This window comes from Pristiophorus japonicus, chromosome 8 (assembly GCF_044704955.1).
Source record: "Pristiophorus japonicus isolate sPriJap1 chromosome 8, sPriJap1.hap1, whole genome shotgun sequence".
NCBI lineage: Eukaryota > Metazoa > Chordata > Chondrichthyes > Pristiophoridae > Pristiophorus > Pristiophorus japonicus.
The window spans coordinates 227,106,142-227,130,210 of NC_091984.1; the positions used below are offsets into that span (position 1 = coordinate 227,106,142).

Here is a 24,069-nt window from a genome sequence, read left to right on the forward strand (position 1 = left end):
GGAATTGACTCTGATCTGGAATCATGTGTGCATCAGTGCAACACTTGCATGCAGCTCAGCAAAGCACCATAGAATCGCCGCTGAGTCCATAGTCGTGGCCGTCCAAACCATGGTCCAGGATCCACATCGACTTTGCAGGTCCCTTCGTTGTAATGGATGCATATTCGAAGTGGATAGAGTGTATAATCATGTCATCCAGCACATCCATAGCTACCATTGAGAATCTCAGTGTCATGTTCGTGACACATGGTCTGCCTGACATCGTTGTTAGCGACAACAGATCGTGCTTCACCAGTCAGGAGTTTCAGGAGTTCATGAAACTCAATGGTATCAAACATGTAAGGTCAGCACCGTTCAAACCTGCATCCAATGGGCAGGCAGAATGTGCTGTCCAAATCATAAAGCAGAGTATGAAGCGAGTAACCCAAGGATCACTGCAGACCCGCCTGTCATGCCTACTGCTTAGTTACAGGACAAGACCACACATGTTTACTGGGGTCTCACCTGATGAACTAATTATGAAGAGAGGTCGTAAGACCAAGCTATCTCTTGAACATGCTGACTTGAATAATCATGTTGAATACAGAAGACAAAGTCAGCAAGGGTATCACGATTGCGCAGCTGTGTCACGCGATATTTCTGTAAATGATCCTGATGTTCTGAATTATGGTCAGGATTCCAGTGGATCACTGGCCAAGAAGGGCAACAGAGTATTTATTATCAAGCTCAAAAATGGGCAAATATGCAGGAAACATATGGATCAAAGCTGCGGCACACAGGCGAACCAGAACAGTCGGAGGAAGAGACAATCGACAACTAACCAACCTACCCCCAGTCATCAGTGAATCGGGACTTTCAATCACTGACATGTTCAATGAAAATGAACTTTCAATCCCTGACATGGTCATTGCCACTCCCACCAGGTCAGCCACCCAGCCACTAGTCACAGCAGACTCTGAACACTCACCCAAGGGCTGGAGTTGAACTGAGACGGAAAACCCAGGAGTGTAAAACATCGGACCGTCTTGTAAAAGACTGTGTTAATATCTCAGAGGGGCGTATTGTAATGTATGTACTTTTGAGATCACTAGCCACTAGATGGCGTCACTGTTGGAGGCCATTGGGCTGCACGCACGTGTGTGCAGCCCAAGTATAAAAGGCCAGCCATTTTGTATATTAGTCACTTGGGTCTTAATAAAGCAGAGCCAAGGTCATACCTCTTGGAGTTAAACAGTACTCAGTCTAAAAGCTATTGCATACACAACAGTCAGAACTAAATCCAGAATACATGAAAGTAGTTTTTGAAGGAGTGAGGTGTTAGATGTGCATCACTAAAGGCTTGAAAAACACATCTGCAAAGTCGGATTCAGCTTTGAGCCAGGATTTTTTGCTGGTGACAGTAAAAGTTTACTCCAACATTGGATTAAGTCCCACACAAAAGACCAAAATTTACTCGCTGTCCAAATTTATGTTTCTGATCTATATTAAAATAATTGAAATTTAAGGGTTTTTTTATACTTCCCACAGTTAATATAGTCAATGTAGTCAATATTTGTATTTATGTTGTGAGTCATGTAAAGATAAATTTAGTGAGCATCCACTTGAGCAGAGCCTCGCTCGATAGGAATGTAGATCAGAGGATGGTGTGCAGAGGTTAGTGCATTTGATCTGATTTTCCAGTCACTGAAATTAATTGCCGAACATTGAGAGCGCCCTGTAGCGAGTGCGCTGACCTCGGTATACAATTCTCCAAACTGTGACCCCACTGAGCCTCGCCTTGCAAAATCTGCCTTAAAATGTACAGAGTGAAAGTTCTAAAAGTTAGAGAGAAAATGATAGTGGAAATGGTGGAGATCAAAGTGTAGAAGTAAATTAGTTTACATGACACGGTATACTTGAGCTCCATATGTAAAGGGCCTAATGCCTAGTTTAGTTGGTCGCCAGGGCTGCCTAAAAAATGGCCAATGTTGGGTCAAGAGAAACAGAGTTAACGTTTCAGGTCGATAACCCACGTCAGAACACTGCGCCAGTTCTGATGAAGGGTTATCGAACTGAAACGTTAACTCTATTTCTCTCCACAGATGCTGCCTGACCCGCTGAGAGTTCCAGCATTTTCTGTTTTTATTTCAGATTCCAGCATCCGCAGTATTTTGCTTTTGCAATATTGGGTCGGATAAGAACATAAGAAATAGGAGCAGGAGTAGGCCATTTGGCCGCCCATTTAAAACTGAGATGAGGAGGAATTTCTTCTCTCAGAAGGTGTAAATCTGCGGAATTCTCTGCCTCAGAGAGCTGTGGAGGCTGGGTCATTGAATATATTTAAGGCGGAGATGGACAAATCTTTGAGAGATAAGTGAATAAAGGATTATGGGGAGTGGGCAGGGAAGTGGAACTGAGTCCATGATCAGATCAGCCAGGCTCCACCATTCAATAAGATCATGGCTGATCTGATCATGGACTCAGCTCCACTTCACTGCCCGCTCCCCATAACCCTTGACTCCCTTATCGTTCAAAAATCTGTCTATCTCAACCTTAAATATATTCAATGACCCAGCCTCCACAGCTCTCTGGGTTAGAGAATTCCAAACATTCACGACCCACTGAAAGTAGAAATTCCTCATTTCCATTTTAAATGAGCGACCCCTTATTCTGAAACTATGCCCCCTAATTCTAGATTCCCCCATGAGGGGAAACATTCTCTCTGCATCTACCCTGTCAAGCCCTCAGAATCTTATACGTTTCAATAAGATCACCTCTCAGTCTTCTAAACTCCAATGTGTATAAGAACATAAGAAAAAGGAGCAGGAGTAGGCCATAAGGCCCCTCGAGCCTGCTCCACCATCTAATAAGATCATGGTTGATCTGATCATGGACTCAGTTCCACTTCCCTGCCCACTCCCCATAACCTTTTATTCACTTATCTCTCAAAGATTTGTTTATCTCCGCCTTAAATATATTCAATGACCCAGCCTCCACAGCTCTCTGGGGCAGAGAATTCCACAGATTTGCAACCCTCTGAGAGAAGAAATTCCTTCTCATCTCAGTTTTAAATGGGCGGTCCCTTATTCTAAGATCATGCCCTCTAGTTCTAGTCTCCCCTATCAGTGGAAACATCCTCTCTGCATCCACCTTGTCAAACCCCCTCATAATCTTATATGTTTCGATAAGATCACCTCTCATTCTTCTGAAATCCAATGAGTATAGGCCCAACCAACTCAACTTATCTTCATGTCAACCTCCTCATCTCCGAAATCGACCTAGTGAACCTTCTCTGAACAGCCTCCAATGCAAGTATATCCTTCCTTAAATACGGAGACCAAAACTGTATGCAGTACTCTAGGTGTGGCCTTACCAATACCCTGTAGCAGAACTTCTCTGCTTTTATACTCTATCCCCCTTGCAATAAAGGCCAATATTCCATTGGCCTTCCTGATTACTTGCTGTACCTGCATACTAACCTTTTGTGTTTCATGCACAAGGACCCCCAGGTTCCTCTGTACTGCAGCACTTTGCAATTTTTCTTCATTTAAATTATAATTTGCTTTTTTATTTTTCCTACCAAAGTGGATAACTTCACATTTTCCTATATTATACTCCATCTGACAAATTTTTGCCCACTCACTTAGCCTGTCTATATCCCTTTGTAGATTTTTTGCGTCCTCTTCACAATTTGCTTTCCCACCCATCTTTGTATCATCAGCAAATTTGCCTACATTACACTCGGTCCCTTCATCCAAGACATTAATATAGATTGTAAATAGTTGAGGCACCAGCATTGATCCCTGTGGAACTCCACTAGTTACCATTTGCCAACCTGAAAGTGACCCATTTATCATGACCCTTTGTTTTCTGTTGGTTAGCCAATCCTCTATCCACGCTAATATATTACCCCCAACCCCGTGAGCTCTTATCTTGTGCAGTAACCTTTTACGTGGCACCTTAGGAAGTGGATCCCTGAGAAACGGGCACAAATTTCTCCCCTCCATGACTCTTATGGTTATGAAGTCATTCTTGTTTCGCATTAAATTAAGGCAGGCTTACTTGCAATGAGATTAGTTGCTTAGTAGCAATTTGTTTAATTCACCGAAATAAAAAATAAAATTGTTAAACATTATTAGACAGACGAATCTCTTGGATAACTAATTTCCCAGGAGTGATAACATTGTGCCTCGTCTACAATTCAATAGATGCATCTCTACTGACGGTAATTAATCACCTGAAACAGGAATTTTATAGGCACAGTCTATCATGTCAGAAAAAAAATTCCCAGTCTCAACCATTCCAATTAGGGGAGGGTGAATTTTATTTCTTAACCCTGTCTTTTTTCCAAAGCCGCTCTTGGTAGGATCCAGTTCAGCGGGTGGCAGGCGCTATCTGTTGCCTCGTCCAAGTTTTCATGGGTGAGGCTAGACACCGAGCATCAGCAGGCTATTCCACCATGGGGAGAATCCAGTCAAGCCCGACCTTGTTCACAACTCTGCTACTGCCACACAAGTGTATTTTCCAGCAGGAGTCAATGGTTAACAGACAGGAGTAGCCCTGGGCTGTTGAGGTCAGTTATAGTGCCCCAAATATTGCTTCAGCTGAGAGCAACAAACTCAGCAGAGAACAACAACAACTTGTATTTATATAGGGCCTTTAACATAGTGAAACAGCCCAAGCCGCTTCACAGGAGTATTATGCGATAAGAAGTTGACACCGAGCCGCAGAAGTAGAAATTAGCGCAGGTGACCAAAAGCTTGGTCAAAGTGGGAGGCGTTAAGGAGCGTCTTGAAAGAGGAAAGAGAGGTAGAGAGGTTTAGGCAGGGAGTTTCAGAGCTTGGAGCCCAGGCAACAAAAATCACGGCCACCAATGGTTGAGCGATTATAATCAGGGATGCTTAAGAGCGCAGAATTAGAGGAGCGCAGACATTTTGGGGGGAGGTGGGGGGTTGTGAGACTGGAGGAGATTGGAGATAGGAAGGGGGCGGGGCCATGGAGGGATTTGAAAATAAGGATGAGAATTTTGAAATCGAGGAGTTGCTTAACCGGGAGCCAATGTAGGTCAGCGAGCACAGGGTTGATGGGTGAGTGGGACTTGGTGCGAGTTAGGACATGGGCAGCCGAGTTTTGGATCACCTCTAGTTTACATAAGGTAGAATGTGGGAGGCCAGACAGGAGTGCGGGAGGAAAGGAGCGGAAGAACTTGCACCTTCTGATCTGCAGTGTTTAGTATTATGTTAGGTGATGCTTTTAGATACAAGGTCGTTGGTGCAGCTTCTAGATACAACTTTTCCTTTGGTGGGGGGGGGGCAACCCAGTATATATTTCAGTAAATTTAAACAGTTACACTATTGAGGTACGTTTTTTTTTTTCTTTTTGACTTCTGTGTATGAAAGAAAAGTAAAAATCATTGTTACGGTGTCTGTCGATTCAGTGCGAGGACTGAGGAAGTGACTAATGCAGGGCTAATGCTACAATAAAACATCCATTTGCTTTGATATCCATGCAGGTGAATTCTTAAGATTCCAAGGCTCCTCTGGTTATGAAGTCATTCTTTTTGGCATCTAATTAAGAGAGGCTTTACTTGCAATGAGATTAGTTGTTTAGCAGGAATTCATTCAATACGCTGAAATAAAAAAATAAAATTGTTAACATTATTGAAGATATTAGACAACGAAGCTCTTGAATATATTGGGCCAAAAATTGCGGCCTCGCCGGGTGCGTGTGATCTGCGCGCGTACCTGAAGAGGCTTTGCAAATGACACTTCTCGGGGCGCAATGCGCATGCACCGAGAACCGGCTTTTGCGGTCTGTCAAATCACACGCATCCCCGCAGGAAGGACATCTGCGGGGCAGAGATTTGGGCTATTTGCCCAACTTTTGCCCAGCGAGTTCCCTTCACTCTTACGCCTGGTAAAAGCAGCTGCACAGCCTACTTTTAAAACGTAATAAGAGTTTTAAAATATAGAAAAGTTAAATTTTATCAATAATGTTTGTATTAAAAACCCTGTCCATTAAGGTAAGTTTATTTTTAACCCTATTAAAACACATTTAATTAAATTCAATTTCAATTAATTTTAAGTATGCGAAGTGTTTTGAAAATTTATTGGCCCTGAAATTCTGGCCTCCCCGGGTCCGCACTGGGAAGGCGTCGCAAAAGCCGGTTTTCGGCACGCGATGGCGCATGCGGCAAAAACCGGCTTTTCCGATCTGTCAAGTTTCTTGGGGAGATGGACATTCCCACGGCAGTGATGGGTCTATCTGCCCATCTCTTGCCCTGCAAATGTTCTTAAAACTCTGGCGCCTGGTAAAAGCAGGCGCATAGACTACTTTTACCTGCGTGAGTTTTAAAACATATCAAAAACATATAAAAATAAATGTTAAAAATACATTATTTATGTTAAAAACCCTGCCCACTTAGTTAAGTTTATTTTAAACCATAATTAAAACTTAAAAAAAAAATCTACAATTTTTTTTTTCAAAAACATTTCTGTCAATTTTAATTTCTATAATGTATTATGTGGGGTGTTTAAAAAAAATGTTTTACGTAGTGTTTGGGTGTGTTTCTCATTCATAGTAATAGGAGTTTCGGACTTACGAAACTCCTATTACTATGAATGAGAAAATACTTTACCGTGATTGGATATCCAGGCCCACGTGACTCCTACTGACGTCCCAACGTGAACACGCTCTGCTGCGCAAGAAGACGAGGCCTCGAGTCTGGAATCTCTGGTGAGCGTTCAACCAAAAGGTAAGTATGTATCTTTAGTCAAATGCCCGCGGGAAGAGACCGGAATTTCAGGCCCATTTGTGTTGTGTTTCTTGTTTTTGGGGGGTATTCTCATTGATAGTAACGGAAGCTCGTACAAACGGAGTTCTCATTATTATCAATGAGAATACTAGATGTTCATTGGTAGTCCAGGCCCACATGATCCCAGGATACGAATACATACTTGGAAGACATGCTCCCTTACGCTGGACTGAGAAACTAGGTCTCTGACCGCAATCCTACGTTCCTCCGGGACCACCAGGTATTTTCGTAAAAGAATTTCCGGTCGGAGGCATATGCCCGAAGGAAGCCTCCGACCACAATTTCCCCCCCAATATTTAGCAAGACTGATAGCAGTGTGCTTCAACTCCAATTCAGTTGTTGCATCACCAGCTCATGCAATTGCCCCTTTACATCTACACTGACGTTAATAAAAATATATTTTCCAAAAGTGTTTGAGGGGAAATAGAATATCAACATTGCATTAGCAATTTATTGATTTTTGTACACTGTTCATAGGGATAAGGGTAAAGAAAAAAACACACACACATCTTCCTTGCTATCTTGCTCCCTTCTATCGCCATGAAATCTGGCCATTAAAATAATATTGCTAAGTCAATAAATTGTCAATGAAAATGCAAATGTTGGCAGCACCAGTTTCAGAACCACTGATCTAGAACACATGGCTAGACAGCAGAACCTCCATTATTCAGCATAGTGGTCCGAGAACATAACAATTAGGAGCAGGAGTTGGCCATTCGGCCCATCGAGCCTGCTCCGCCATTTAATGAGATCATGGCTGATCTTCTCTCTCAACTCCACTTTCCTGCCTGATCCCCATATCCCTTGATTCCCTTAATATCCAGAAATCTATCGATCTCTATAATGAATATGCTCAAAGACTGAGCCATCACAGCCCACTGGGGTAGAGAATTAAAAAGATTCACCACCCTCTGAGTGAAGAAATTTCTCCTCATCTCAGTCCTAAATGGCCGACCCCTTATTTTGAGATTGTGACCCCTGGTTCTAGACTCCCCAACCAGAGGAAACATCCTCCCCTGCATCCATCATGTCAAGCCCTGTAAGAATTTTGTATGTTTCAATGACATCACCTCTCATTTTTCTAAACTCGAGAGAATATAGGCCTAGTCTACTCAATCTCTCCTCATAGGACAACCTTCCCCCCCCCTCCCAGGAATCAGTCTGGTGAACCTTTATTGCAGTCCCTCAACGGCAAGTATATCCTTCCTTAGGTAAGGTCCTTCATTATGGCAGATAATGGAGGTTCCACTGACTCATTTGTGCACATTTATATGTACTGTGGCTGCAAAAGGATGAAAACAGCTCTGATGATAGTTTTTTTATCAGCACTGAAATTATATTGATTACAGACTTTTGAGAGGTTATTGTGATGGCACCATGTGGGATAATATCAGAGTATAACAGGATTTAATTATCAGCCTGAAAGCAATATTACTGGGGAATGGATCCTTGGTATGGGATATAATAACTATCATTATTGGGCTCTACTGCCAATCAGCTGTCTGCTATTCACACAATGGTGACCAATACAGGATTTTGTTCCGTAAATAATTAGAATCTTTTACCTGAAATAAATCTCACCATTCTTTTCTTTGTCCACTACATCTATCAGCTTTTGCTGTTCGACCTCATTTAAAGGGACTTTAGCATTCTGAAAAAGACAGGAGTTGTCACTATATAACCAAGCAAACATTATCGTTGGTTGCACATAATTCTTTGCGGTAAAACAATCAGATTTCATTGAAAGGAAGAAAGAAAGACTTGCATTTATATAGCGCCTTTCATGACCACCGGACGTCTCAAAGCGCTTTACAGCCAATGAAGTAATTTTTGGAGTGTGGTCACTGTCGTAATGTAGAAAACGCAGCAGCCAATTTGCGCACAGCAAGCTCCCACAAACAGCAATGTGATAATGACCAGATAATCTGTTTTTTTGTTATCTTGTTTGAGGGATAAATATTGGCCAGGGATAACTCCCCTGCTCTTCTTCAAAATAGTGCCATGGGATCTTTTACGTCCACCTGAGACAGCAGTCGGGGCCTCATCTGAAAGGCAGCACCCCCGACAGTGCAGAACTCCCTCAGCACTGCACTGGAGTGTCAGCCTAGATTTTTTGAGTTCAAGTCGCTGGAATGGGACTCCACATTGGCTTTATATTTCATATAGATAACATAGAAACATAGAAAATAGGTGCAGGAGCAGGCCATTCGGTCCTTCGAGCCTGCACCACCATTCAATATGATCATGGCTGACCATGCAACTTCAGTACCCCATTCCTGCTTTCTCTCTATACCCCTTGATCCCTTTAGCCGTAAGGGCCACATCTAACTCCCTTTTGAATATATCTAACGAACTGGATTCAACAACTTTCTGTGGTAGAGAATTCCACAGGTTCACAATTCTCCTCATCTCGGTCCTAAATGGCTTACCCCTTATCCTTAGACTGTGACCCCTGGTTCTGGACTTCCCCAACATCGGGAACATATAGGCCTGTGTTTGTGGCACTCGCTCCCAATGCACTTGTCTTGCTCAGCCGGCTGCAAGGAAACTGTGTCAAAACAGATACACACCCAACACTTAAACGATTACTCACACTAACGGCGGGGAATTATGTCTATACTAGGTGGGAAATTGTTAGGTCGAACTTGTCACTACTTGAATGTTTAAAAAGTATTTTTTTTTTAAATTCACTTATACAAGGGCAATTTTATGAGAGGGAAATGGAGCCGGGAGCGGGGGGAAATGGACACTTTCCTTTTGCTGTCCCTCGGAAAAATAATCCCCTACACATCTTGCTCAAGGTACCAGCCTCAGCAGCAAGCAAATCGGAAATTTTGGGGAAAATTGCACCAAAAGTTCCCCTATCAGTGGAAACATCCTCTCTGGCTAAGATCAAGTGTAGTCTCGGTTGATCGGGCATTCATATGCAAATTGACTGATTGCAGAAACTCGTTTTTCCAGTTTTGCTGACTCTGGCCTTTTGGCTCGGGCCAAGCGGCAATTGGAGAGAAGAGGAAAATCTGCATGTCGACTGACCATTGGGTGGGCCCGGAGGCCCACCAAGGTGCCGGACTGGCACCACAACAGATTGAAGGCTTCGGCCAAAATACACATCGAAAGGACGAATCTGCGACCCGGATGGCGGCGAACCAGGGCGTTCGAAACACCATCCGAGTGACGGTAAAGAAAGTGGATGGACAGACAACGATCAACCGGGATCTTTTCGTGAAGAAAATCCTGCTGGGACATGTGGCATGATATAGGCTTCGAACACCCACCTTTGCGGACCCAGCGGGAATCACTGCCTGTCTGTGGCTTCTCGGCCTTTTGGCTAAGATCATGCGTAACTGACCTGACAGGGGAGTAACCACCATAACCCCAAGGTGGTTCTCCCTGGATCAGGAAGGTATATGCTTGCTTTTTTGGAAATAGGAGGTGGGTGGGGTGACTTGACCCATCCACCTCCACGGAGGTGTGTGGGGGGCCTGACCCATCCATCTCCATGGCACGAACCTGGTATTGCAGTACTTCCAGGAACGGTGCAGCGGCTCTCGGCCTTTTGGCTAAGAGCATTGGCGCAGAGTGATCCTTGATGTGTGCGAGGTGACCTCTGGCGTTTGTGATTTGACAAAGAATTGGAAAGATTGGCAACGAAAAAAAAAAAAAAAATGTGGCATGATAGTTGCAGGACCTCCCGAAGAGAGGTTACTTTGATGTGACCTTCAGAACCGTTGCCCTATGCCTGAAGTTCCTGAAGGGACTGAAGGAGGCGAGTGAACCGCTGCGCTCAGTGCTGACTTGGGAGCCACTGTTCACCCTCCCGTCGCAGAGAAGACGCACTATCACAGTGCAGATGTACAACCCCCACATCCCGGTCATTGATGTGCTGACTTTCCTCGCCAGGTATGTCGATGGGGCAGGAAACAGCAGCGACTTGAAAGACTTGCATGGGATATGGACCAGCAAGCGCCAGATCCAGGTCACCATGAAGGTGGACGCCAGCGGAACCATCTTGCACCCTCCCTCCAGCTTCGCCATCGGAGGAACTCGGGGCTACATGGTGTACGCCGGACAACCCAACGTGTACCGGACCTGCGGGAAGGCAGGCCATGTGGCGGCAAGCTGCAAAACTGTCATCTGCTGAAACTGCAAGAACGAAGGCCACCAGACAAAGGACTGTAAGGAGACCAAGTGCTGCAACCTCTGTGGTCTGGCTGGGCACCTTTACAAAAACTGCCCCAAACGCAACTTCAGCTATGCGCAGGCAGCAAAGAACATTGCACCAGAGGAGGAGGAAGCTGAGGAACACAACGCTCCAGAGGAGACCCACACCCTCCCCCCGACCAACGCCCTGGGCAAAGAAGCAACCGCCCTTGTGGACTCGGAACGAGTCGGCGAGGAAGAGAAGCCTGCCATGGCGAGCTGCGAGACACCAGCAGCCAGCAGAGAAGCTCTCCCCCATCGCACCGAGTCCAGGAACGAGGAGACAGCAGACGATGAAGCGGGATGGGAGACCGTCAAGAAAAAGGCCCGCAAGCGTAAGGAGAACAGGCGAGCAAGGGCCCCTGCGGAAAGGACAGGGAAGAGGCGGCTAACAACCACGACAGACAGCAGCGACGGCAGTTCGTCTGATGAGGAAAGGCGAGACAAAGCCCCTCACTACCGCCACCAAAACAAGAGTCAATACGCCAACCCACAGCCACAGGCGACCGGGAGCAGTGAAGCGACCAGCGCAGCCCCGCTCCAGGAACCCGGGAGCAGCGAAGCGCCCAGCGCACACGAGCTCCGGAACACCGGGAGCGAAGAAGCGACCAACGCAGACCAGCTCCGGGAGAACGGGAGCAGCGAAGTGCCCAGCACACCCCACCTCCGGAATACCGGGAGCAACGCAGCGATCGAAGCACACCAGCCCGAGACCGCCGCAACTGATGAAAAGAGGGAACCACCAACACCAGGCGAGGACAGTGCAGAGGACATATCGGACCTTATAATAGCATTGCAGCAGTCCCCTAGTCCAAACACTCCCACGGCAAAGGATGACGACCACGCCAGCCCAGGTGCAGTAGACTTGTATAGTTTAAACCTATGCATGATGGAACTGGCCACTGGGCAGACCTCGGACTTAAAGGACGATTTATTTGAAGTCTAATGTTTGTAACTTTAAAATGGATTTAAAAATAGCTACTATTAACGTGCGTAGCGTAAAACCCACTACGCGATGTGTTTCCACCTTGGGGTACCTCGCCAAGGTCAAAGCGGACCTGCTGTTCTTGCAGGAGTGCGGTCTGCCGCACTCCAGCAGTTACCGGCAGTGGTCACGATGGTGGGCCCATGGACCATCCGTCTGTCAGGAGGCAACGACAGCCGGTCTTCCGGCCTGGGCATTCTGCTGCGGGGAGGCCACTTCACCATCACCGAAGTTAAGGAGTTGGTGGGCGGCCGCCTCCTCGTAGCAGATGTAATGTACAAAAATTCCCCTCTAAGGCTAATTAACATGTATGCCTCGCCTCTCAGAAGCGAGCGGCTGGCCCTCTTCCAGCAGCTCCCACTGCTGCTGGCAATGTCCAGGCCGATCATTCTGGGCAGTGACTTCAACTGCATCATCGATGCGGCTGGACGATCCAGCAGAGCCGACAGCAAACTGGGCACCACGTCCAGACTCCTGATGGACGCGGTAAAAGATGCCAAGCTGTGCGACGTCTTCAGCAACCCTGCAGACGGAGCACCGCTCAGATACACCTGGTCGAGACCAGACAGGTCCGTCCGTTCCAGAATAGGCTTCCTGTTTGTGTCCCACACGCTCAAGGTCAGATACACCGACGTCACGCCGGTGTTCTTCTCTGACCACTGCCTTCTACTGGCCGACTGTCGCCCACAGGAAAACCAGAAAGTTGGCAGAGGGATATGGAAGCTGAACGTGAAACTATTGACTCCGGAAAACGTTGAGGAACTCAAGAGGGATTACAAAGGTTGGAGAACCGTAAAACCCCTCTGCGATTCCCCGATGCACTGGTGGGAAACAATCAAGACAAACATCAAGAGGTTCTTCATCCTCAATGGTGTTCAGGAGGCGAGAGGGAAACAGAGGGAATTGTCCCAACTCCAGACGAATATGTAAAACCTGCTCCTGCTGCAGTCGATGGGGGTCGATGTCGTGGAGGAACTCGAAGAGGTAAAGGGCCAGCAAGCCTCGCTCTTTGCCTCAGAGTCCTCCAAGATCATCTTCCGCTCCAGAGTCCGCTCCGTCGAGCAGGATGAGACGTGTTCGTGCTTCTTCTTCCAAAAGGTACACAGGGGGAGCTCTGTGATCACCAGCCTAAAGGAAGAAGACAGTTCTGTGACGTCTTCGCAGCCTGACATGCAGAGGATCAGCAAATTCTTCTATGCCGGGCTGTACGACATCAAGCCCACAGACCGCGCGGCCTCCCTGTCTTTCCTGTCGTCTATTTCGGAGGTGTTAGACAACAGCGAGCGGGAGAGTCTGGACCACCCGCTAACTCTGGACGAGCTGACAAAGGCCGTCTGGTCCTTCGAGATGAATAAAACTCCCAGAAGCAATGGCTTACCTGTTGAGTTGTATTGGGCTCTGTGGGACTGGATGGGCCCAGACCTGCTGGAAGTGTACGGAGGTATGCTTCTGGCCGGCAGCATGTCAGAATCGATGAGGAAAGGCATCATCACCCTCATCTACAAGCGGAAGAGGGCGAGGGAGGAAATCAAAAACTGGCGGCCCATTTCGCTGCTCAATGTGGACTACAAGATCCTGTCAAATGTCATCGTCAACAGGGTCAAGTCTGCTCTTGAGCTGGTGATTCACCCGGACCAGACATGCGCTGTCCCAGGCAGGAAGATCTCTGATAGCCTCGCGCTACTCAGGGATACGATCGCCTACGTGCGGGACAGGAGGGTGGACACCTGCTTAATCAGCTTAGACCAGGAGAAAGCCTTTGACAGGATATCGCACACGTACCTGACGGACGTGCTCTCCAAAATGGGGTTTGGGGAGGGTATCCGCAATTGGGTCCAACTGCTCTATACAGACATCAGTAGTGCAAATCAACTGAAAGCTTTCCAATTAGATCTGGAGTCAGGCAAGGCTGTCCTCTCTCCTCTGTCTTGTTTGTGTGTTGTATCGAGCCCTTTGCCGAGTCCATCAGGAAGGATGCGGGCATTAGGGGGGTGACGATCCCAGGCAACGGAGGCGCTCAGGTCAAGACCTCCCTGTACATGGACGATGTCGCCGTCTTTTGCTCGGATCCGCAGTCGGTCCGCAGATTGCTCGCAATCTGTGACCAGTTTGAACTGGCCTCGGGAGCAAAGGTCAATCGCAGCAAAAGCGAGGCCATGCTCTTTAGCAACTGGACCGACCGATCCTTTATTCCCTTCACCGTTAAACCAGATTACCTGAAGGTGTTGGAAATATGGTTCGGAGCGGACGGGGCGTGCGCCAAAAACTGGGAAGAGCGTATCGCCAAAGTGAAACAAAAACTTGGATGGTGGAAGCTGCACTTCCTCTCCATGGCAGGAAAGAACCTGGTCATCAGGAGTGAGGTGCTCTCGGGGTTGCTGCACGTGGCACAGGTCTGGCCCATCCCTCGCTCCTGTGCTGCGGCAGTCACCCGGGCCGTCTTCCACTTTGTCTGCAGGTCCAAAACGGAACGTGTCCGCAGAGACACAATGTACAAATCTCTGGACAGTGGAGGAAAGGATGTTCCGAATGTGGCCCTCATCCTGATGGCCACCTTTGTGTGCGGCTGCATCATGCTGTGCACAGACCCCCAGTATGCAAACACCAAGTGTCACTACGTGCTGAGGTTCTACCTGTCCCCGGCGTTGCGAAGGATGGGCCAAGCCACGCTGCCGCGAAATGCCCCCACCAGTTGGACCATGCCTGTCCACCTGTCCTTCGTGGAAAAGCTTTTCACAAAAAACCCCTTTGACCACAAGGCCATAAAACAGTGGTCAGCACGTAATGTCCTGGACGCCCTACGAAAGAAGGAGAGGGTGGACCCTGTCGGGTGGTTCCCTGAGCAGACTGTCAAACTCGTTTGGCAGAACGTCTCATCGCCAGAGCTTTCACACAAGCACCAAGACGTAGCTTGGTTGGCGGTGAGGAGGGCCCTACCCGTCAGAGCGTTCATGCACAGCCGGCGTCTCAGCAGCACGGCACGGTGCCCCCGAGTCGGCTGCGGGGCGGACGAGACTGTCACCCATCTCCTTCAGAATTGCGCCTTCGTAAGGCAGATTTGGAAAGAGATGCAGTGGTTGCTGTCGAGGTTCATCCCGAGCAGCTCCGTAACACAGGACTCTGTGCTCTACGGGCTGTTCCCAGGGACACACACCGAGACAGACATCACCTGCTGCTGGAGGGCCATCAACTCGGTCAAAGACGCTCTTTGGTCTTGCCGAATCTTGCTGGTCTTCCAGAGCAAGGAGATGTCCACGTCTGTGTGTTGCAGACTGGCGCAATCCAAGATCCAGGATTACGTGCTGAGGGATGCACTTAAAATTGGCGCAGTCACCGCAAAGGCACGGTGGGGAAGGGCCACAGTTTAAAGCCCTTCTGCCACGGAAAACCCAGGGGCAGGAATCAGTACAAAACTCCCCCCGGGCCGTACTTGTAACTTCTTTTTTGTGTACATGGAGCACCATGATCTGTAAACACCCATGTAGTGCCATGTACAATGCAAGCTCTGTTTCGTGATGCATGTTGGAAAGGAAAAGTGTAAATGTACCGCCACCCATTCCGTGTACTGTAATGTAATTTGTTGAATGTACTACCATGTATCTCGTATTGTACCGAATTGTACTTGGAACTGAAAAGCAAGGAAATGTATCGAACGGAACTGCCGTCAGCACCCAAATGTAGTGTATGGGATTGCTGACCGCAGCTAAACGTACTGAATTGCTTTTGAATGTACTGTACAAATTTTTATATGAATAAAGTATATTTTGAAATTTAAAAAAAAGTTCGTTTGTAGAATGAATGAATGTCAGAAAAGAATTCAGCGTAACAATTAAAAAATAATTGAGATATTTAAGGGAATGGAAAATCATGGAGATAAAGAGCATGTTTTTCCTCTTTTTCTCAACTTAGGGAATGATCCGCTCAAAAGTTGTGTGCACATTGCACCCTCTTGTGGTTCAAATTATGTACAACACGTGGGTTTGAAACTGCGTCAGCTTTTTTTTTACACCAGGCGCAAGATTTCCTTGTATTTTGTAGTTTCTATAACCACTTTACTTTTGAAAAATTTGGAGAGTTTCCAGTATTTTTTACTCTGAAACACAATTCTGTTCCATCTTAACTCATAAAGGAGGGATTAGAAAGGACAACATTCAGTTGATTTGTTTGTTGCCCTCGGTCAGATGAAAGGAACAGCAGTGGCCATTTACGCTAGCTGGCATTGCTGCTTTGCGTATGGAGGCATAGAATGAGAGCATCACACAAGATGACGCTTCCAGCCTCCAGCGACATGCACACGAGCTCATTTACACTGCAGTGCGGTCTGCAAAGGCAGGGCAATGACATAAATGAGATATCAGACAGTGAAACCTGTAAATTGTGGAAACCCAGCGACTAGCATTAGCTGTCCCTTTGTTTGCAGGTGTCCTTATTTTCAGAATGGTCACTGTATGTACAATTTTTCAGTAGAATGGAGAGTTTTTTACTCAGAGCCATGCGAGCATTCAATTCCAGCGATAGAGGGGTTTCTCTGCTGCTGTGGATGCTGGGTAACCAGCTCCCCATTCTGTTATATATGTAAACTTGTATTTGCTCTGTACAGCCACCAGAGGGATCATCCCCTGGAGTCCCAAGGGATCCCATAATCCATTGGGAGAGCAGGTATTTAAAAGGCCTCACAGGTTGGAGAGGCACTCTGGAGACCTGCAATAAAAGGCTAAAGTCACATATTACTTTGAGCTCATCGTGTTCAGTCGGACTCTTTCTCCAAACACAACACATTCCACAAAAGCCGTTTCTTTCACAAAACCTGCTGCTGCCTCACGCTGACCTGCGCATCCCGTCTTTTAAGCTATAAAAGGGCTCGGTGCATTGAAGGCTGTCGGTAGCTTGGAATTTGCAAGTGTCCGTGGTTTCAGAGTGCCTTCAGTGTATGTTGAAACATAAGGGGTTGGATTTTCCGATCCTTTGCGCTCCGGGTTTCGCCCCGGAGCGGCGTGAAGGGCGTCGTTCGGGTCTCCTGCGTCCTGTCGCGATTCTCCGGTCCGGTTTTGCGGTGGCGCTGAGCAGCACGGCCGGGAAGAGCTGCGCTGGGTGTGCAATGCCTCTGGTTACGACACTGGTAATAGTTTGGACTTTTGCCTGGTCTGGCCGCCCAGACATGTGCCTGCAATGACCGCCTGGGAAATCAGAGCAGTCCAGTCATGCCGGCGGCGGTGAGGAATTTAAAGTACTCCGAAGGTAAGTGCGAGTGTTCGTTCTTGTAATTGTTTTAGCGATTTGTGTTGTGGTGGCGTGGGCAATGTTTTGGGAATGTTTCTGTGGGTTTTTTTTAAGGTTGCCCCCCCCTCCCCCTCCCCATGGCCTCTCTTGGAGCGCACACGGCCCAGCACTTTCGTTCGCGAGTTTCCCATCCTTGCAACACGAAACGTGTACGCCTTCCTTATGCAGGGCCCGGATGCCGAAACTTCCTTACCAAAGCAAACTCTTCCCAGACATAACTTTCCCACCCCGCCTCCGTTTTCGCCCCGAAAACAGAAAAGCCTGAAATCCAGCCCAAGATTCTGAGGAGGATTGACAGGGTAGCTGCTGAGAGGCTGTTTCCACCCCGGGCTGGAGAGTCTAGAACCAGGGCTCTCACAGTCTCAGGATAAGGGATCGGCCATTTAAGACTGAGATGAGGAGGAATTCCTTCACTCGGAGGGTTGTGAATCTTTGGAATTCTCTATCCCAGAGGTCTGTGGATAATGAATCACTGAGTATATACAAGGCTGAGATCGATAGGTTTTTGGACACTGAGGGAATCAAGGGATATGGGGATCGGGCGGGAAAGTGGAATTGATGTAGAAGTTCAGCCATGATCTTATTGAATGGTGGAACAGGCTCGAGGGGCCGAATGGCCTACTCCTGCTCCGAATTCTTATGATCTTTATATTTTACAATGTAAGTTATCTCGATAAGAGTCCGTTTTTTGGGAGTGTCCGTTTGTACAGCTTTCACTGTACTTGCGTTATAAAGAATGCAATGACATACTGACCGTCAGTCCCTCCAGGAACTCTCTCACGCTGATACACCTGGTCTCAGCTGTATCGAACGACTCAAAGAAATGCTCCAACTGGAGGTGGTTCTCCTTCATGTATTCCTTCAGTTTAGTAAGAGGATCAGCCTGTGACAAATGAAAAAGAACGACATTAGTCAGCATCACTGGGAATGTGGCACATTTCCCTTGACCCTAATTGACCAATAAAACTCCATCTCAGATTTTCCATTTCGAGGCTGACACTCCAGTGCAGTGCTGAGAGCGCGCTGCACTGTCGGAGGTGCCGTCTTTCGGATGAGACGTTAAACCGAGGCCCCATCTGCCCTCTCAGCTGGACGTACAAGATCCCATGGCACTATTTCGAAGAAGAGCAGGGGAGTTATCCCCAGTGTCCTGGCCAATATTTATCCCTCAATCAACAGAACAAAAAAACAGATTATCTGGTCATTGCTGTTTGTGGGAGCTTGCTGTGCGCTAATTGTCTGCAATGTTTCCCACAATACAACAGTGATGACCTCCAAAAGTACTTCATTGGCTGTAAAGCGCTTTGAGACATCCAGTGGTCGTGAAAGGCGGTACATAAATCCACGTCTTTCTTTCTTTGTCTTTTTTGGTGGGCATTTATTTTTTATCCCTTGCCAATTTTCTCCCCTCCTTTTCTCTGCTGAAGATGCTGACTCCTTTCTGCAGTAAGGGTCACTGGTCACTCACCGTTATTCACGTGTGAGCTTGGACAATAGGTTTTGGCAGAATAACCGCTGGGACATTATAACTAAACCTGACCTCGTCCTTATCTGCCATCCACACACCTCGACTTCTAGTAACGGGGGTCACTGGAGGGCAACCAGGAGCATGATTTTCTCCTCCCTAACCAAGGCTCCCCCCACCCCCCCCTGCCCAAATGGCGTTAGCTCACTCAGCACAGATTAGAAATTAAAGGTGGGACCTTCCTTGTTTATAATACCAAGCTGTCATGAGATAAACTTAATGACACATGTGGGAGCACAAAAATGGACTTTCAAAACTGTAGCTGCAGGCATTGCTGCAAATTCTTAAAATATTTTCACTAAATGTCACCATCTTCACAAAGCATCCATTTAGGGTTTGTGTAGAGTGGCTTACGGTTACAGCCATTTTGGTAATGACAGATTTCTGGGACATTTAATAACCTAAAAACAAACATTTTATGTGAGTGAAATGAAAAGGAGCAAAATGCGGATGGAAGTTGCAAATCCTGTACAGAGCTACCGGGAGAAAGCAGAGCTGTGGGGATTTGTATTGGACCGTTCTCGTTCGAGCTCACATGGACAAAATGGGGAGAATGGCTGTAATGAATTTGGTTCACGGGTTCTTTGCTTAAGAATTCATAGCAACACATAGCTATTAAGAACTAGCTGGTTTACTAGCAAAGGTTTAACAATCACACTACATATTGCCAGTTCATCCACTCTTCAACATCATAGGCAGTCCCTCGGAATCGAGGAAGACTTGCTTCCACTCTTAAAATGAGTCCTTAGGTGGCTGAACAGTCCAATACGAGAACTGCAGTCCCTGTCACAGATAATCGTTGAGGGAAAGGGTGGGTGGGGAGTCTGGTTTGCTGCACGATCTTTCCACTGCCTTCGCTTGATTTCTGCATGCTCGCGGCGTTGAGACTCGAGGTTCTCAGCGCCCTCCTGGATGCACTTCCTCCATTTAGAGCGGTCTTTGGTCAGGGACTCCCAGGTGTCAGTGGGGATGTTGCACTTTATCAGGGAGGCTTTGAGGGTGTCCTTGCAATGTTTCCTCAGTCCACCTTTGGCTCGTTTGCCGTTTGGGAGTTCTGAGTAGAGCGCTTGCTTTAGCAGTCTCATGTCTGGCATGTGAACTATGTGGCCTACCCAGCGGAGCTGATCAAGTGTGGTCAGTGCTTCAATGCTGGGGATGTTGGCCTGATCGAGGACGCTAATGTTGGTGCGTCTGTCCTCCCAGGGGATTTGTAGGATCTTGCTGCGACATCGTTGGTGGTATTTCTCTAGCGACTTGAGGTGCCTACTGTGCATGATCCATGTATCTGAGCCATACAGGAGGGCGGGTATGACTACAGCCCTGTAGACCATGAGCTTGGTGGCAGTTTTGAGGGCTCAGTCTTCAAACACTCTTTTCCTCAAACGGCCGAAGGCTGCACTGATGCACTGGAGATGGTGTTGAATCTCGTCATCAATGCCTGTTCTTGTCCGAGGTATGGAAAATGGTCCACGTTGTCCAGGGCCGCGCTGTGCGGTGAGGACAGGCTGGTGGAGGACCTTTGTCTTACGATGTTTAGCATAAGGCCCATGCTTTTGTACACCTCAGTAAATACGTCGATTATGTCCTGGAGTTCAGCCTCTGTATGTGCGCAGACGCAGGCATCGTCCGCGTAATGTAGCTCGACGACAGAGGTTGGAGTGGTCTTGGACCTGGCCTGGAGACAGTAAAGGTTGAACAGCTTCCCACTGGTTCTGTAGTTTAGTTCCATTCTAGCGGGGAGCTTATTGACTGTGAGGTGGAGCATGGCAGCGAGGAAGATTGAGAAGAGGATTGGGGCGATGACGCAGTCCTGTTTGACCCCGGTCCGGATGTGGATTGGGTCTGTAATGAATCCGTTGCTAAGGATCACGGCCTGCATGTCATCGTGGAGTAGGCTCACAACTGCATACCTCATTGTGGATGACCGAGACCCAACTGACTGGGGTTTTATTGAGTCTTGTGAACATCACGTGACTGGCTCAGCCACTCACAATGCAATAGCTATACAACTATTTGAGTAGAAACTTTAAATCAAGTGCCTGGAACAGCTCCACAATTATTTTTGTGAACCTATAAATCAAGTGCCCCCTTTTTAAAGGGGCATTAAAACCGGCAAATCAAAACAAATTACACTTTAAACATTAAGTGATCAAATTAAAATTTGGTTGCCGGAGGTGATGATGCACTCCAGTCCCTCCGGTGCCCACCTCTTGCGGAAGGCCGCAAGCGTACCGGTGGACACCGCGTGCTCCATCTCCAGGGATGTAACCGCGGAAAAGAGGCAGCAATCAGGCTGAACGACCCCCTCGACCGCCCGCTGCCGGGACCGGCTGATGGCCCCCTTGGCCATGCCCAGGAGCAGTCCTGTGAGGAGGCCTTCTGACCTGCCCACTTCCCTCCGCACAGGGTGCCCAAAGATCAGGGGTGTGGGACTGAAGATCAACCAGAATTTGAGGAGCAGCTCCTTCAAATATTGGAAGAGGGGCTGCAACCTCGCACATTTCATAAAAATGTGGAACACGGACTCCTCTAGACCGCAGAACTTACAGGCGGCCTCGGAGCCCGTGAAGCAACTTAAAAACTTATTGCATAGGACTACTCTGTGCAACACCCTCCAGGCCAAGTCCACAATAAATAGAGAGAGGACTCCGGCGTAGAGTGCACTCCACTGGGGAACCCCGCCTCCTCCGGATGGCATGATGGTGCGCCATGGCGTGTCCGGACGGCAGACGAGGATGGCAACGTGGAGAGTATGCAAGAGCAGCCCATACAGGAATCCCCTTCGTGCGGAACTGAAAGGCACAGAGGGGATTTCCCCGAGGCGGCTCAAGTTGTGAGGCGCCGGCTCCCGAGGGAGGTTTCGGGGTTTGGCGCCGATGAGGAATTCCGTCCAGATGGAGCTCAGTTTGGACGGGATCTCCCCACGTGCTTGAGCCTCCTCGACACGCCTAACGGAGTCAGGGCCCAGCGCTGTTTTTAGCGACTCGATGGCATCGGCCGCGCGGCGCCGTGCCAGCACGTTTGCCGCCATCCAGCCCGCTCCTCCGCCATCGAGCAGGTCCCTGACCCTGGTCACCTCGCCAGCCACAGCCCTCTCATCTGCCTGGCACCTTAAACCTCGGTTGTGGAGGTACGGATTTCTGAGCAGCGGCTCCCGAAGGACAGCCGCCACTCCAGATGGGGGAGAATGCAACAGCTCTACAACTCTTTCTGGTTGGAAACAAAATAAACATTAAATCAAGTGCCCCCCCCCGATCTGGGGGACACTCCAAACACTTGTCATGGTCGTTTTTATATTTTTTTTGTATTTTTTTGTGTTTTTTTTGTGGGGTTTTTGTGGGGGGTTTTTTGGGCCCTAAAACTGTAAATTTACAAGTGCCCCCTATAAAAAGGGAGGGGGACAATAAAACCGGCAATTTAAAACATATAAAATCAAATTAAAATTTGGTTGCCGGGGGTAATAATGCACCCCAGTCCCTCCGGTGCCCACCTCTCACGGAAGGCCGCGAGCGTACCGGTGGACACCGCGTGCTCCATCTCCAGGGACACCTTGGCGCGGATGTACACATGGAAGAGAGGCAGGCAGTCAGGCTGAACGACCCCCTCGACCGCCCACTGTCTGGACCGGCTGATGGCACCCTTGGCCGTGCCCAGGAGCAGTCCTACGAGGAGACCCTCGGACCTACCTGCTCTCCTCCGCACAGGATGCCCGAAGATCAGGAGTGTGGGACTGAAGTGCAACCAGAAATTGAGGAGCAGCCCCTTTAAATAATGAAACAGGGGCTGCAACCTCGCACACTGCATAAAAACATGGAACATGGGCTCTTCCAGACGGCAGAAATTGCGGGCGGCCTGGGAGCCCATGAACCGGCGTAAAAATTTATTGCACGGGACTGCTCCGTGCACCACCCTCCAGGCCAAGTCCCCGACAAACAGTGGGAGGACTCCCGCGTAGAGTGCACTCCATCGGGGACCCCCGCCTCCTCCGGACGGCAAGGTGTTGCGCCATGGTGTGTCCGGACGGCAGACGAGGATGGCAAGGTTGAGAGTGTGCAGGAGCAGCCCGTACAGGAAACCCCTCCGCGCAGAACTGAAAGGCACGGAGGGGATTTCCCCGAGGCGGCTCAAGTTGTGAGGCACCGGCTCCCGAGGGAGGTTTCGGGGCTTGGCGCCGATGAGGAATTCTGTCAGGATGGGGGTCAGTTCGGACGGGATCTCCCTACATGCTTGAGCCTCCTCGACACACCTAACGGAGTCAGGTCCTAGCGCTGTTTTTAGCGACTCGATGGCATCGGCCGCGCGGCGGACGTCGGCCCAGTTTAGGCGCCGTGCCAGCCATCTGGCAACATCCAGCCCGCTCCTCCGCCATCGAGCAGGTCCCTGACCCTGGTCACCTTGCCAGCCACAGCCCTCTTGTCTGCCTGCCACCTAAAACCACGGTCGTGGAGATACGGATTCCTGAGCAGTGGCTCCCGAAAGACAGCCGCCACTCCAGACGGGGGGAGAACGCAACAGCTCTACAAACCTGTGCGCATACTCACAGATGCATACATTACAATGGCCTTCTTTAGTAGGTCTAAGAAGCTCTTGCACACAGCTGAGCCACAGCGGATGCTCACCAAACGGAGATGAGATGCTTCTCCACGTAAAAGGAGAATTAGTCTGAGTAGCTCTCCGGCACTTCCGAGTTATAGAACAGCATTGCCAGTGCTCAGAGAGCAGATCGCCTGCTTGCCCTCAAAAGGTCGGGCCTTTGTACTCACATTAGTAATTAGTTTGCCTCCCTATCCCCATCCCGCAACATTCTGTATATACAATTAAAACTGTAAATTACACATTAAATGAATCTTCTGCTGATTTTGCTTATTTCACTAGCTTCTCCATCCTGCAAATGTAGCCTTTAAAGGGGAAAAAGAACTTATTAAAAAAAACTCATTTTGGATTAAAATATATCAAGATTGTCCTCAGGGCAGAGCTACGTGTACCTCATCTCTGTTGTCAATTTTATTACCATATACAGGGAACTAAGAAACTGCTTTACCAGAACTAATGGCCTATCCTGAAGGATTGGTGCTCCATGGCGGGATAGGAGGGAAGGAGTCATTTTGTTTTGAATGATGTTGCACTTTGATGACACATTGAAGTGGAAGACTGATGCTTTCAGTGGACCTGAACTTCATCACGTTACTGGGAAGAGGGCAGAAGACTGACTGCACAATTGTAAGCTGCTTCTCAGCAACAATTATAAAGCATTCTATGCAGAGGTGAGATATGCCCGAGTAA

The 24,069-nt window shown here is 48.2% G+C and overlaps 1 protein-coding gene and 1 pseudogene across 6 annotated transcripts in view; one reads left to right on the forward strand and one right to left on the reverse strand.

Annotated features, from left to right (window-relative positions):
- The window catches only part of LOC139269047 (leucine-rich repeat-containing protein 74B-like), a 129,124-nt gene that overhangs the window by 15,270 nt on the left and 89,785 nt on the right, over positions 1 to 24,069 (reverse strand). For 4 of the 6 annotated variants that reach the window (XR_011594151.1, XR_011594150.1, XR_011594149.1 and 1 more), the window contains exons 12-13: positions 18,016 to 18,144; positions 8,359 to 8,444 (exon numbers count right to left, since the gene is read on the reverse strand). Coding sequence is in view for 3 of the 6 variants with exons in the window: in XM_070888037.1 (XP_070744138.1) it covers positions 8,359 to 8,444; positions 18,016 to 18,144 (215 nt within the window). In the remaining 3 variants the exon portion in view is untranslated. Of the gene's footprint in view, positions 1 to 4,073; positions 5,609 to 8,358; positions 8,445 to 18,015; positions 18,145 to 24,069 lie in introns of those variants that run through there. The other 2 variants (XM_070888040.1, XM_070888038.1) reach the window with 2 other exon arrangements.
- On the forward strand, positions 10,105 to 10,343 carry LOC139270011 (U2 spliceosomal RNA; annotated as a pseudogene).